The 15,578-nt window shown below is 36.9% G+C and overlaps 1 protein-coding gene across 1 annotated transcript in view; it reads right to left on the bottom strand.

The window, feature by feature from the left end:
* LOC149798866 (coiled-coil domain-containing protein 39-like) overlaps positions 1–13,677 on the bottom strand; it is a 53,528-nt gene extending 39,851 nt beyond the window's left edge. Inside the window, exons 1-4 of the mRNA XM_089957779.1 lie at positions 13,529–13,677; positions 9,668–9,787; positions 8,652–8,798; positions 532–690 (exon numbers count right to left, since the gene is read on the bottom strand). Coding sequence (XP_089813905.1) covers positions 532–690; positions 8,652–8,798; positions 9,668–9,787; positions 13,529–13,627 — 525 coding nt within the window. The 5' untranslated portion in view covers positions 13,628–13,677. The remainder of the gene's footprint in view (positions 1–531; positions 691–8,651; positions 8,799–9,667; positions 9,788–13,528) is intronic.
* Positions 13,678–15,578: the final 1,901 nt, after the last annotated feature.

Below are 15,578 nucleotides of genomic sequence, written 5' to 3'. Positions count from 1 at the left end.
ATTCCAAAGGATGTATACAAATCCAAATGAAGTGAATACTTACCACTTAAAGGTATGTAGAATCAAATTCTAACAAATGACACCCATTACTGAAATAGTCAGTGTTGAATGCCAATGTGACCTGTGTGACTTGTACTATAATTGTAATCTAGAGTATCCAATCAACTCATTTATTATTTGGGAGAATTTTGGCCATCCCCCAAACACCAGCTTGTAATTAATTCATAAAACTCTAACTATCAAAGCATTAAAAAAATGGAATCTAACACCCAAAATTTTCTAAACTCTTATGATAGTCAAACTAGAAATGCACAATGTACAATAAGTTAGATTCTTTATGAATTAAAAAATGAGAAACATCACTCACCTGCATATAAAACCTCAATATTACAAAATCTAATTTATTGATATATACTGCAGCACAGTTGATAAACAACATAGTATAATAAATGCTTTTCCCACTTAGAAAGCTATATAATGGACCAATTTTATCGAAGAATAAGCCCGTCTTCTCTAGATATGAAAGCCCACCTTGATCTTGCTCTCATCCTGGCGTGTGTATTTTTGAATGGCCATGGAATCCTCATCTTTACGAGCAGATTCCTCCAGCCAGGCCTCCAATGCCTGCTGGTCCCAGTTCATCTGTGACTTCATCTCCTCCAGTTTTTGAGTCTGCTTGAAGATGTTGTTCTGTACAAAGCAGACATATTTCCATTACAAGTAACCACTCTGCGTATGTTCACATCTTTCTACTCAAAATTTAAAACCTTTATTTTCTATTTCTTGCCCAAGGGTCAACATTTGCATGAACGATGAAAGAAATCACCATCAAAAAATATCAGAAACTGTCATTATGTTTTTCTGAAGAAATATATATATATATATATATATATATATATATATATATATATATATATATATATATATATATATATATATATATATATATATATATATATATATATGACAGGAAGTTAAGGGACACTTCTTACCCAAAAGGGCACTGAGAGAATGTATTAATATTTTTTTTAAATTTAAAATGAAGAAGAGCGACAACTACATGTAAATATTTTCTACAATAGCCTGATTATTTTGTACACCATGTCAGTGATATACATGTAAACAACAACAATAACTAGTAATTAATAATGGCATTTATTAGGGACTAAAGAAAAAGGTGCATGCATGGTAAAACAAGCTAGCTCTAGTACTGTTTGTAAAATGCAGCTGGATCAAGTGGCATCCTTTAAATCAACTGAACTATGCCAACAATAGAAAGTGCCAACTCAATGACATTCCTACAAGTACTGTAAACACTGCTCTAAATAAACAGAATTTTTAGTAATGACAATTTGCCTCGATTATTTACTCCAAAAATGAAGTAAGACCAGTAAGACAACTTCTTGAAAATCAAACAAAATAGGGACACTAGCTCTACTGTAACTGAAAAGCTATTCACAATCACAATACAGATCTGCATTACATAGGAATTATTCTTTATTCAACACATCAATTATGCTGTCAAAATTATAATATATTATTATTGCAAAAAAGTATGACTGCATAAGTGATGATTCTGTTAATCATGATTGGTTTATTTATCTCCAGTTTTACAGTAACTATTGTAATGACAATGGACATGGAGCTTATTCCTCATATATGAAGATACTGCATAACAAAAATTACCGTTTAGTTCAATGGAAGATTTAACATAAGACACCAAATGGATCTTTGTCCAACAATCTCCTTAACATCATTGAAAATATCCAACTGGTGTTGTGATGGTGTGATAACAGAGAAGCAATATTGCTTATTCTATTGTTCATTAAGATGAGTACATGAAAACTGATTGTTAGTTGACTGGAGATGTAACATGATGCCATTTGTGCTTTTTCACCAAAGATTATGAACTGCACAAGAGGACTCTACAAATAAATAATCATCAACTTAATAGTTTGTGGGGTCTGAACTAAGTAAACACTCATTTGATTATGATGTGTTCAGGTGTGGCTCAAGGGATCTGGAATCAGTAACACTCATTTGATGCATTTCATATATAACTCAAGGAGTCAGGACAAAGTAACAATCATTTGATGCATTTCATATGTAACTCAAGGAGTCAGGACAAAGTAACAATCATTTAAAGTATACAGTGTTCATTTAAAGCTCTGGTAATCTGGACTAAATAGCATTCATTTAAGATATATAATGTTCATGCATGTTATGTATGTTTCATTTATATTGTGTGCTTGACCTTTTGTCTATGACTGAGGGTTGTGGATACATCTACTGCATATCTGACTTTTGTCATGAATTATGAATGGGGGCTTCTGAATGGAGATTTTGCCTACCTGACGTTTGTCATGTTTTAAGTAGTAAACAAGATGTTTACAAGAATAAGAATTTAAAAGTTAGTGGAATTTTCCATTGGAAATTTTGATTTACCAGAACAATCTATTGCATTGTAGGTCAGGTGGGTATTTGTATATATAGAGGTTTAGTAAAGAATTATTCATCCGTGTTTTATAATTAGTTATCATTTACAGTTTTGGAATCATTTACAGATGTGTTCATATATAATTTGATTAATTATTTATCAAATTATTAAAGCAAATTATAAAGTGTTCATTGACTCTTTGGAATTAAACACTAATTTGGGATTATTAAGAACCCATTCAAAGACATTCTGGATTGAATCATTGCAGTACATCAGGGCATTCAAAACTATTGGAATTCATTCAGAACATTCTATACTTTTTGACTTGTGATAGGACATTTAGGATTATTTGGGATTTAATTCACAATACTGTAAGTTTCTCTTACATTTTCACTTTGTAACTAAGAGAAATAAATTACCTGTTGATGTCACTAAACTTGTTGGTTTGACTTCTTTCTATTACATAGTTTAAGGCCTAAATTCAAAACATGGTACAGCTCAGGGTGTCTGGATTAAGTAACACTCATTTGACGTATATAATGCTAATACACAGCTCAGAGGTCTAGAGTAAGTAAATACTCATTTGATATATACATTTTTCATTTACAACTGTGGAAATCTGGCTAAGCAACACTCATTTGATGTACACAAGATGTATACGATGTTCATGTATAGTGCTGAGGGCTCTTGACTAAGCAATACTTATTTGATACATATAATGTTTGCAGCTAATATATTTCAAACAGTGTACCGATAGGTGGTAGATTCATTATCAATAGTAGTATGATTGCTAATTTTCGTAATATCCAACTTTTGAGAATGCCAGTAAATTCATTTCCAGTACTAAATATTAGATTAATAACTTCATTGGACACCTTGGAACAGATTATTCTACATATAATACCAAATTACAAATTTACTGTTCACAAATGTTCAATTTGTAACTTTCATGGTTGTCAAATTATTGCTGAAACAGCATATTCACCATAGACAAGTAAAATTACTGCTTCATGCTGTTGAGACAGCCAGTGTATATATTTACTGCATATGTACAGCTTCCTTGTCAAATTCATTCATTTTCATACATGTGCTGTTTTGCTCTCCTGCTATTCCATGCATGATTACACTGGTCAACAGTGAAATCATTACTGACTTGAAAAGGCCCTAATCTGTAGTATTTTGGTGTGCCGAACACGAATATAACCGTGAAAAATTTGTATTGGCTCTCGTTTTGAAGATATTCATATACCTCATTTTCTATGTTTCACTGTGTAAATTTCTCCAGTAGGACTGCAGCAACATCCGGAATAATGATGTAACATTGCATAATACCATCATGCTCACATCATCCACAGTTGATTGCATCATTTTCTGATGCAATGCAATACTAATGCCATGCGGCTGCTGAAGTAAGTTGACGTCAGCAGTGTACTATACATGTGTAGGCCTATTATACTAATGCCAGGCGGCTGCTGAAGCTGACGTAAGCAGTGTACTATATAAAGCCCAATCAGATAGGTTCAGCATTTAAAATATTTTAGACGTTGTGCGAGACAGTTCAAGCTACTGTTACATAAAACTTATTATTTTATCCATTTACGTACAATAAAGAACAGTAATGCCTCGAAAGTGTGTTAATACCGCGGACAATTTTTGCTATATTTGTGTGGAAGTGACATTTGCCAACCAGAAGAAAAGTATCAATTCTCAAGTGAAGAAGGCATATCATCTTTACTTCGGATGCAAGGTTGGTGACCAAGACAAGCCTTGGGCTCCGCATATATGCTGTGCTACATGTACAACACAGCTTTCACAGTGGTTGAATTGCAAAAGGTCATCAATGCCATTTGCAGTCCCAATGGTGTGGAGAGAGCCAAGCAACCACCTAAATGACTGTTACTTCTGCTTGGTTCCTCCTCTTTCCGGCGGAATAACGAAGCGAAAGAAGTCGAGAATAGTCTACCCAAACATTCCGTCTGCATTGAGACCAGTTCCACATGGTGAGGGACTTCCTATTCCAGAACCTCCAGCAGAATATTCTCTTGATTCATCTGACGAAGACAAAGGTGAGTCGACCTGTTCTTCTCCTGGTCCATCAGCATGCAGTGATCCAGATTTTCACTGTGGTGCATCATCAACCCCACACAGAATAACACAGGAAGAACTAAATGACCCGATTCGTGATTTGGACTTATCAAAGAACAAGGCAGAATTGCTAGGATCAAGACTCCAACAATGGAATCTTCTAGAAGAAGATGTCACAATTACTGCATATCGAAAGCGCCACCAGCAATTGGAGCCTTTCTTCAGAAAGGAAACTAATCTGATATTCTGTTCCGATATTGAGGGCCTCATGAATGCTTTAAAAATCACTCATGACTCACAAGAATGGAGACTATTTGTGGACTCTTCGAAACTGAGTCTCAAGGCTGTGCTTTTGCACAATGGAAACATTCTTCCATCTATTCCAGTAGCGTATGCTGTCCACATGAAAGAGACATACGATAACTTAAGGCAGCTACTGAATTCCATTGAGTATGACAAGTACAGCTGGCACCTCTGTGGTGATTTGAAGGTAGTTGCCCTTTTAATGGGACTGCAGCAAGGATATACAAAATACATGTGTTTCTTATGCGAGTGGGATAGCCGAGCAAGGGAAATGCACTACATGAGGAAGGAATGGACTCACAGGCAGAATGTAGCCATTGGAGAGAAGAATATCCAACACCCAGCTCTGGTTGAGGCTCAGAAAATCTTGCTACCACCCCTTCCCATCAAACTAGGTTTGATGAAGAACTTCGTGAAATCCATCGACCGGACTTTGCCAGCATTCCGATACCTGCATGAAAAATTCCCTCGACTCAGCGAAGCAAAGATTAAAGAGGGAGTTTTTGTGGGTCCTCAGATTCGAGAGCTTTTCAAAGATGACCGGTTCAACAACTTGCTGGAAGGTGACGCGAAACAAGCATGGAATGCTTTTCGCCTAGTTTCTACAAACTTCCTCGGAAATGTTAGGGCAGAAAACTATAAGGAACTAGTAGAAGACATGTTGATGAAGTATAAGAAACTTGGCTGCAATATGTCTCTAAAGATTCACTTCCTTCATTCCCATTTGGATTTCTTTCCTAGCAACTGTGGTATTGTTAGTGATGAACACGGCGAACGTTTTCATCAAGATATCGCAACAATGGAACAAAGATACCAGGGAAAATGGTCCACTACAATGCTGGCTGACTACTGCTGGACACTCCTCAGAGATGCTCCCGAACAGCTGTACAAGAGACAGGCGAAGAAATCTAAGATGTAGTCAATGACTTGATTTTTTATAGGTAGGCTATTACAGTTGACCTTTTACTATTGGAATGCATTTCGTTATGTAAACATTAATTTCTTGCAGATTACAAAAAAACTAGAGCCAATTTTGCAATTTGACTGTCATATTCGTGTTCAGCACATAAAAATTGATAAGAATTGACTAATTTTATTTCAGTAACATGACTTTTGTAAAAATTTGTTGTCCAGTGTTATGTACAGCAAATGTCAAATATTATGTTTCCATGCGTACTGTATATACAGCAACTGCCTAGTATTCAATTTTCATGCAAGCTGCATGTACAGCAACTGTCTAATTTCAGTTTCCATGAATATACAGCAGCTGTTTGGCATTCAGTTTTCATGCATACTCCATCTAAAGCAACTGTCAAGTACACTGTATTCAGTTTGTATGTTCAATAGCTGTCTAGTATTCAGTTTCCATGCATACTGTATGTGCAGCAATTGTCTAGTATTCAGTTTCCATGCATGCTATATGTACAGCAACTGTCTAGTATTCAGCTTCCATACATGCTGTATCTACAGCAACTGTCTGATATTCAGTTTGTATGTACAACAGCTGTTTAGTATTCAGTTTCCATGCATACTGTACAGCAACTGTCCAGTATTCAGTTCCATGGACTAATAATTATCATCTTTTTTGAAATTCCATAGTGCATCTAAAACAAATAATATACACCAGATCTTTTGTTTGCCTCCCAAAATTCCAAATTCAGCTTCATCATCACTGGTCACCTTAAGACATGTATGGCTTGCCCTCTACAATGCATGTGGTTTCCCAAATAATTCTGTCAGTTTTTTATTGATAGCCATTTACAGTATATTTTTTATTTCTCAAATCTGATAACTGTATATATAAAAATATTGATTTCATGAAATATATGCTATGTCTGTAAAAAATTTAAATAATTTAAGAAACAACAGCAATCTATTAAAGATATAACAAATGTTCTACTCACAATATCTGAGAAAATAAATCATATTCCTACTGATTTAATGCAGGTATATCTCTGAAAGTTCATTAAAGTTCGCTAGGCCAGCAAGTAAGCAGTTACACCATGCCAACACCAAATGGTGTCAGCAAATTCCAACTTTTCGATAGGGAATCGACTCTGACCCTACACCCCAACATAAACGTCCAAATATCAAAAATGGGGTGGCAAGGGTCAGAGGAAACTGGGACTATAATTAATAAAGCAAAGTCCACACTTTTGGGATTCACACTGTATATTATCTGGTTCAAAGTCCAAGAATATATCATCACCATTAGAGTTAACAAATAAAGTGTTACTTCTTCACTATCATCCAGTCATTATAAACATCCAACAACTAGGATTCTTTGATTATCTTGAATGAAATCACATCATCATTCTCCACCCCATCCACTGCATTGTATATCACATTTCTTAAATGATTTGACTACCATCTCACTTTAAATTTCCTCCAGTGCATTACACATTCAGTAAGACACTTACTCAATGCTGAATGCTTCACATGTCCTGCCTTTGTAAATTCTATGGGCCCAATTACAATCTATTTGTGCCACTGTTTACACACATTCACTTTGAACATCTTGTTTAGGCAAACATCCAATGGTTGTAGTACCAATGTGGTACCACCAGGGATCACAGCTAGGTATGTTTGATGTCACTACAACTTCTGTTTCAGACTCCATCAAAATGCACCAGAAACACACAGCTCTAGAACCCACTCATCCAAACCAAACTCCTAGTTTGCATAAGGGCTTTGCATTATTCAAATTTTCTTTCAATGTATGAGCATTCTTGTGTTAGTCATACACCTGTTTCACCAACGCACCAAATTTATACACCAACACACCAAATTTACACACCAACACACCAAATTTACATTCTGCAGGAATATATTTGTTTTTCTCTGCAAAGTCAGAACCTTGAACTTAAATGCCTTCATCATACACATTACATTTTCTTTTCCCCATATTTGTTGAAAGTACAAGGTTTTGTAGTTCATGGTGTATTTTTTAATAGCAATATACGTTTGTTTGTGGACGACCCATCTCTGCTATCCACCAATGTTAAGATGGAGAATTTTAAAGGGACCACCTTGGTATAATTGTTTTAAGAATTTTATGTTGGTATGTTACTCCTATAGTCTGTTGCTGTGTGTATTTAGAAAAACTCAAAAAGAAGTTGAAAACAATTTGATTTGCTTTGGAATAATGATTTGTTCTCCAACCTAAACCTTATATTGTTTTGGAAAGGCTTGTACTCCCCCAGCTGTTTTCTTTGCCTTGGTACAGTGCTATGTGTTAGTGCTATAGTGTTGTGTGATGCTACATCCATATATATATAAATATATATATATAGATAGATAGATAGGGGGTGTCTGGAGTCGACATGGCATAAGTGCTGCCCCCCCATTCGTTTCTGCCCCTGTGGTCTCTTCCTTCTTCCCCATGCTTCTGTTCCTTAAGTGTACTTCAGGACAGTGTTATAAAAAAGAAAAAAGAAAGATAAAGTAAAACTAATACAAAAGATAAAAAGAAAGAAAATAAAATTATACCATGTTGTGCATGTATGTTTTGCTCCCTATTAATGTAGCATTTGTGTCCCCTGTGATCTTATTTTGTAATGTTCTTATTTGTTACCTAACAATTTATGATGTATGATATCCAAGTGACAAAGTATGCTGTAATTGACAGAACACTAACTATTCATAAATTTGTACCATTATTTATCTGGAGGGTGATCTTCCTGTATGAGTATGTATCAAGGGGTTTAGGAAATATATACAAATGAACAATTGTAACCAAAGCCTTAATAAACTGCTGACAATGATGCTAGTGCTGTATCACTTCAAACTAATGTGGGCTGGAAAAAAACAAAAATGGCATTCATACCTCAAACATATTTTTCTTTTCTTTGAGTTCCTCTAACTCTTTAGTTAGCTTCTGAATTTCTTGCTTCAGACGTCCCTCCTCTCTCTCTGCAATTTTAAGAAGATGGGTTTCTGTCTCAATTTCCCTCATTCTGGCATCGACAAGACCCTGAAATGTATGCAAAGATTTACCTACATGTTTACTGAAATAAATATATAAGATATTCACTGATATAAATCTCAAACATCATGCTGATATGAAATCTTGAATTGTTAGTTTACCTGTGACGAATTCCCAAGACTTACTATACACATTGTGGGAAAGCCTGCCAGTAGCTTCTTGTGGGTCGGTGGTTCTTCCCTGGGTTTTCCAGGGTTCTTCCTCCACCAGTTATACTTGCCACCATGTATAGCATATCTTGTGCTGAAAAATGGCGTTAAACCCTAAAACAACAACAACAACAACAACTATACACATTGTGTAGAAATAAAAACATCTATCATAATTATAATATTATTTTGCATGCTATTATTTCAACAAAATAACAACCCAACCCAACCATGTCTTGTTACATTCTCAAATTGCAAAATTTTAACCTTCTTCTGACTTTCTTTTCTAGTGAGAACAAAGCATATTTGGACTAGGAGATGTAATTGCTGTGGATGTTGTGCAATGTTATTTTTCTGAACATCTGCATGAATCAGAAAGCATTATGTTCAGTGGATTTAACTAAAAAATATGCAGACACATTATGGTACAATAAGTTATAAAATAATACGTAAATATGTCATAATTAACAAAATGAGTTATTCAAAATTGGGACTGTATTCTTTTGCCATTGTATGGTAGATGTATTAATCCTTGGATTCATGAAAATTTAAACTTCAAACCACCTGTAACATAATTCTGTACCATAAATAATCACAAATCTTGTTTCCTAATAGAGATCCTCATCATCATCTGAGAAAGAGACTTAAAAAAACACATTTTGTTTGATACACATGTATTACACAGGATTGTTGTAGATAATGTCATACCTGTGTATGTTGTAATTCCTGCCTAACATTCTTGAGATGTTCAGACATAGCATGAATTCTGTCGTCCAGTTCCTCCAAGTCATTCCGTGTTGAGACAATCTTTTTCTGCTTCCTTTGAACCTGACAAGTACAGCAAACAAAAATAAAAGTTATGATTTTGAATTTTAAGATTGTGATGCACAAAGGTGAAACACTTAAGTGCCCTATATGTTTCTATTTTGAAACAGCCTTTTATGATTGCATCACATAACAAATCTGGTAGTAGATTAGAGAGTTCAGAATCTTTATCGCTTTATATTGAGTGAAATTTAAATTTCTGATAAAAATATGTCTGGAATACAGCAGAAATGATGGAAAGATCTCCGTAAAAAATTATCATGAACACTTTGATAACACTAGCATCTAAATAGTTTTTGTTATTTAACTCATTTAGCAAAGGACATTTTTGTCATTTTCGCCTGAAATGGGGGTAGGAAACACATTTTGGAGGTAATTCTGAATACATCCAAATACATCTGCTTCCAAGAGTTTTTTGCATAGACCAATGCCTAGTTGTGCTAGAAACATTGTTTTTCATTGGCTATTTGGCTCATGCATGTACAGAAGGGTAAAAGTTGGAGTTCTTTTTTTCTTTTTCTTTTGTTGTTTATTGGACCCATCATTTTCATCACCTGACCATTTCTTACCCCCAATTCCCGACTTATGTTACTTTTTGCAAAGTTTCACTTGTCTGTTTGCAGTTCAGACTAGTCTGCCTTAGATCACAGACCTAAAAAGCCTAAAATCTTGACGAAAAATCCAATCCCAACAAAGGGCCAATTTTTGGTTTTAAAAAATTGGATCTCAAAAGATACATTTTTCCCTCTGCATTTTGTAATGCGATTAGAAAGTCTAAATTATTTAGTATCGCTACATCTGTACATTTTGTATACCACGACTTTGCTGAATCTTAAATAACTTTGACGCTACAAAGCTCAGAAGTAGGGTACAGCCTCATCACACCTACAGGCAGGATTGGGGCTGAATGAGTTACAGTAAATGTGGTTATGTTTCAGCAGTTTGATTCATCTACTTGTGCATTCCATCAATGTAGAAGACTTAAGAAGACCTTTTTGTTTTATTCATTTCATTAACTGCAGTCTAATAGGATGCTGGAAGATTGAAATCACCGAGCTTTAGGTCATGCACATGAGGAGTAGGTACAAGAGGAGGAGGATTGGCTAACTGGAGCGATTTATGTAAGAGTGCGTGGGTGGAAGGATCTCTATGTATATCTTATAAAATTCTAACACATTTGTGAATGCAACGCCATTTTGATCGTTGAAAATTTATAGAATTATAACCCAGAATATGCAGTCATTTTGATGAAGTGCCTATTTCTATGATGCTGTACTACAGGCATATCTATTTGATGCTATTTTTAGAACAAATTGGCCAAAGTGTATCTGAGCATAAATAAATATTATGAAAGTTTAGTTTAAATGAGTAAAAACGGTCAAGAAAACTCAGTGGTGGCATGGACAGATTACAAACCATGATCACATTGACCTAGTTTTTACTGGTGGCTGTAGTCATGATGCAGTTACATTTTATATTATGTGATTCCAAAGACAAAAGTGATTGAGGAACAAATACAAAAACTAATGCAAAAGTCAACACAAATCAATGGATCATGAATTATAGGGCAAAATGACCTAATTTCACTGAAAGGTGCAGCACTCCATATGATACATCTAAATACCACTTTATTTGACTCCAACAGCAAAAGTGTCTAATAAAATAACATATATCTGCAAACCATAACCTAGGTGTTGTTATCGGGTGGACAAACAGCCAGGCATTTGTCATCAAAAGCAAATGCCACAATAGCTACACAATTTGGCCATATACATAAATAATTCACTAATTACAAATAATAATTGCAAAAACCCTGACATCTTGAAATCTCAATAATTTTAAACAAATCAATGAATTTCAATTTTGGTCATTCAAGCAGACTTGTAGCATACAATAGCAAGTGTGAAAATTTATCATTTATGAAGTTTCTTTGTAACTGTCATTTAAGTTTTGGTTAAAATTGGCCAAAAGTAAAAAAGCTTCAGAACCTGAAGGCTGGCTTCTGTAAGGTATACCTTTCTTCATGGAAAGCATTTTTATTGCTGCATGTTATAGTACACAATTGGTGTAAAGTAAATCAACATAAAATATTGTCCATTAGTGAAATTCTAATAAGTATTGGAGTTGTAAAACTTATGTTATTGAGTTTTCAAGTTAACAGTCAGCACTGACAGTGTAAACAGTTCACGCAATGTAAGAAGCACTGAAATGTGCTTGCTGATGTTCCTTCATGCAAAGGCTCCAATGAACATGAGATAACATGAGAGATAAGAGAGTTTCATATCAAATGAATGGAATTTTTAGTCCTGCCATGTACACCATGTTGATGAAGTTTGAAAATGAATTAGGATGACTTACCTTAACAAACACCAAAGTGAAATCAAGAAACTCATGTGCAATCAGTGTCTTTTTTTGCAAGACGCTATGACTGTATGAAAGCTATTGTGGGGATGACTGTTATCAGGCATGTAGCATCATGTTCCACCCATGTGCATTTCAGATTTTTACAAAACATTTTCTGTCTTTCTAGTAACTGGACTCGTTGTTGTTGTTGTTGTTGTGGGGTTTAATGCCATTTTTCAGCACACAATAGGCTATACATGGCGGCCAGTATTAATGGTGGAGGAAGAACCCGGGAAAACCCCGGAAAGAACCACCGACCCACGAGAAGCTACTGGCAAGCTTTCTCACATACCCACATTGGCTGAATCCTAGATTCGAACCGCCACAGACAGAGGTGAGATGGCAGTGATCCATAACGAAGAGTGCTTTAGACCACTCGGCCACTCGGGGCCCCTAACTGGACTCGTACTTTAGTTTCTGATATTGTTTTTAGGTCTCACTGGATAGTTTCATATTTTGTCACCTCTCTAATTTTTAAGGTAGAAGACATGAACCTAATAATGATAAGCCCTAAGCATTTATAAATTCACAAAGAAACAAAATCTGTAATGTGGTTTAGAATTACTTTGAGTTAGGCTTGAAAATGGGTTGGCTTGTTTGGTGACTGCCTGTTATAGTTAGACTAGCACTTGAGATCAAATGCATAACTTGGGCTGCAAATGAACAGCCAACTTGGCTTACGTATTTATGTATGTCTGCTACAGAGGTAAATATCTAAAATCGAGATGGTTGAGGGGTGATGAAAAGTATGCTAATTTGTTATGGTACTAGTGAACTGTATTCATGCATAAGGCACATACTGATTCTTTAAGCTGCCTTGTGGCTTGTCACAGGAAGATATTCAAAATAGCTCCTTGCTGTCAAAAATGAATGTAAAATTTGTGGGGTTGGTGGAAGTGTTGGTTCAGTATAAAAGCCACCAGTTGTATAAGGAATTAACGTGATTGCCAGTCAAAATCTTACATGCCTGCTTTCTACAAAAATCATTAGTTTGTTTTTATTTGTATCTTCACTGTAAAATTATTCTCATTTTTCTGCAATATGTCATTCTCGGATGAAAATTCACCAGATAAACTGCCCAGTGAGACCTTATATCTCCCTAACAACACACATTATTGCAAACAAAATAATCCGATATTACATTCGATTAATTCCAACTTGCGTGGGCAAGAAACTCTTTTGCGTTTGTTCTTAACATGACTGTATGCAGCAAAATAACGGTATACTAGGCTCTGGCTAATCAGCTATACCACTTGCATTACAGCCCCCACCCCCTGTCCCTCTTGAGACGTGTAAGGCTATACGACAAATAGATTATTCAAGCAAATTTAACTATCGAACCTCATCTTCAAGATTTTTGTTTTCGGCGTTAGCAACTGGCATGCTAAGCCCTTCATCCCATTCCAGCTCGCTAAGGATGCTATTACTTCCCCGACTCATCTTGGCGGTATTTTGTTTGAGTCGAGCAAGGCTGTAAGAATGTTGTCGAGATCGCTCTGGATACAAAGAGCCCGTATGTCAATAAGATCTAGGGGAGAACACTCATATAGCCTAATGTTATTTTGAATCGATAAAATAGTTTTCGCAAAGATGGGTATAATAGCAAATATAGCATTGGTACTTTAGAAAAATATCGGGAGAGGACGCAGGTGAAATATTGCATAAACAGAGCTGTGAATGTGTTTCTCACTGAAATCAATCAAATTTAAAGAGTTGTTTAATAATTGATACAAGGGGGGGTGGGGTACGTCGGCACTACAATAGCTTAAAATAGTATTGCTCTGATTTGTCAGAAAATCACATCTCCACACACCCCATATTTAATGGCCAGTTCTGTAAGAATGAGCAAAGAAATTATGTTAATGCAATGTATCTTCTGCTCCAAATTCACCCACCCCCTATAAACTCTGCATAACAAGTTTAGCAAGAAAAGTAGGTCATTAGAAATACAATTTAATTCGTATGGGTGTTAACATAAGAAATAACAGTGAGTACATGAATCGCATCAAGATTTATCATCATATATGCAAGTGCATGTGCTCTGTTGGCTTTCAAAAGTAGGTCGTTGTAACCCGCATTGCCGATAGTAATGCATCCCGTGGCCTAAGTTTTTCTAGCGTCCGCATCAGATGTTAGAGGTCGCGGGTTTGAACCCTGTCCGAGTCATACCAAAGACTTATAAAAAGAAATGGTACTAGCAACTGCCTCGCTTGGCGCTCAACATTAAGAGGTTAGTGTTAGGACTGGTCGGGCCCCATCAGGATAATGTGACTGGGTGGGACATGATCCCACATACCTGCGGCATGATGCCCCAGTGCTAGACATCACTATAAACTGTCACACTGCAGGCATCGTAGCGACAGGACTGAAATGTGTTTTTTTTTAAATTCCGTTAAAAATCCAAATCACATACACACATTGTTGGGGATACTGGATATTGCCTGATCCAGAGCCTCATAAAACTTGTCTTTCTCCTCGTGGGTGGAGCAGAGGGTTGGGGCGTACACGCTGAAGATGTTGACCGGGCCTAAGGATGTTGACAGCCGGAGGGCAAGGATTCTCTCAGTACCTGATGATGGAGGTTCAATGAAGGCGATTAGCGTGTTCTTTACGGCAAAGCCTACACCATGCTGCCTAGGTTCATCCGAGAGCTTCCCCTGCCAAAAGAACGTGTAATTGGCTTCCCTGATGGTGCCGCTGCCAGCCAGTCGGGTCTCCTGGAGGCAGGCAATGTCGATGTTCAGTCGGGAGAGTTCTCTGTCAATGACGGCAGTCTTCCGTGCATCGTCGATCTGCTGTAGGTCAGCGGTCAATCCAGGACACATGGTCCTGATGTTCCACGTTGCAAAACGAAGAGTTGGAGTATTCTTATTTCTTCTTTTAGTCTTTCCTGGTGCGGAGTTTTGTGGCCCACTTGTCGAGATGGTTCTCTAAGCTCCACGCACCCAGTGAAGCAGGCATGCCATGGCGGGCAGCACCTTACTGACTGGGGGCTGCCCAGCTTGAGGCGGGCGGTAGCTGTCCAGTGAGACCTGGTGATCTCTCCCACCGTCAGAAGTAACCCCTGTAGCCAAGCTCAACGCCAATCGAGCTTTGACTTAGAACCGGTAAACTGCTACTTCTCGTGTTGTGCCGTCGCCATACGACGACGCTGAAGTGTCTTCTCCAGTGGAGCTATGAAGCCTGGGCAGGGTGGTATGGAGAATCAGCTGTTGTCATGCAGCAGATCCCCCCCCCCCCCCATCCACGCAGCTGGTGGGCCCAAGGGAACGACGAATGCCGATACAGCTTGGTACCAACGGCTTCGCAGGAGTTGCCGCAATGACGTTGAAGTCAATGTCAGACCGCCTTAGGGACTCCGTCTCCGGATTTTCTGTCGGGGTTTACTCCC

This window comes from Sinohyriopsis cumingii, chromosome 5 (assembly GCF_028554795.1).
Source record: "Sinohyriopsis cumingii isolate HCF-2022 chromosome 5, ASM2855479v2, whole genome shotgun sequence".
Taxonomy (NCBI): domain Eukaryota; kingdom Metazoa; phylum Mollusca; class Bivalvia; order Unionida; family Unionidae; genus Sinohyriopsis; species Sinohyriopsis cumingii.
This window is presented reverse-complemented; position numbering and strand designations above follow the sequence as displayed.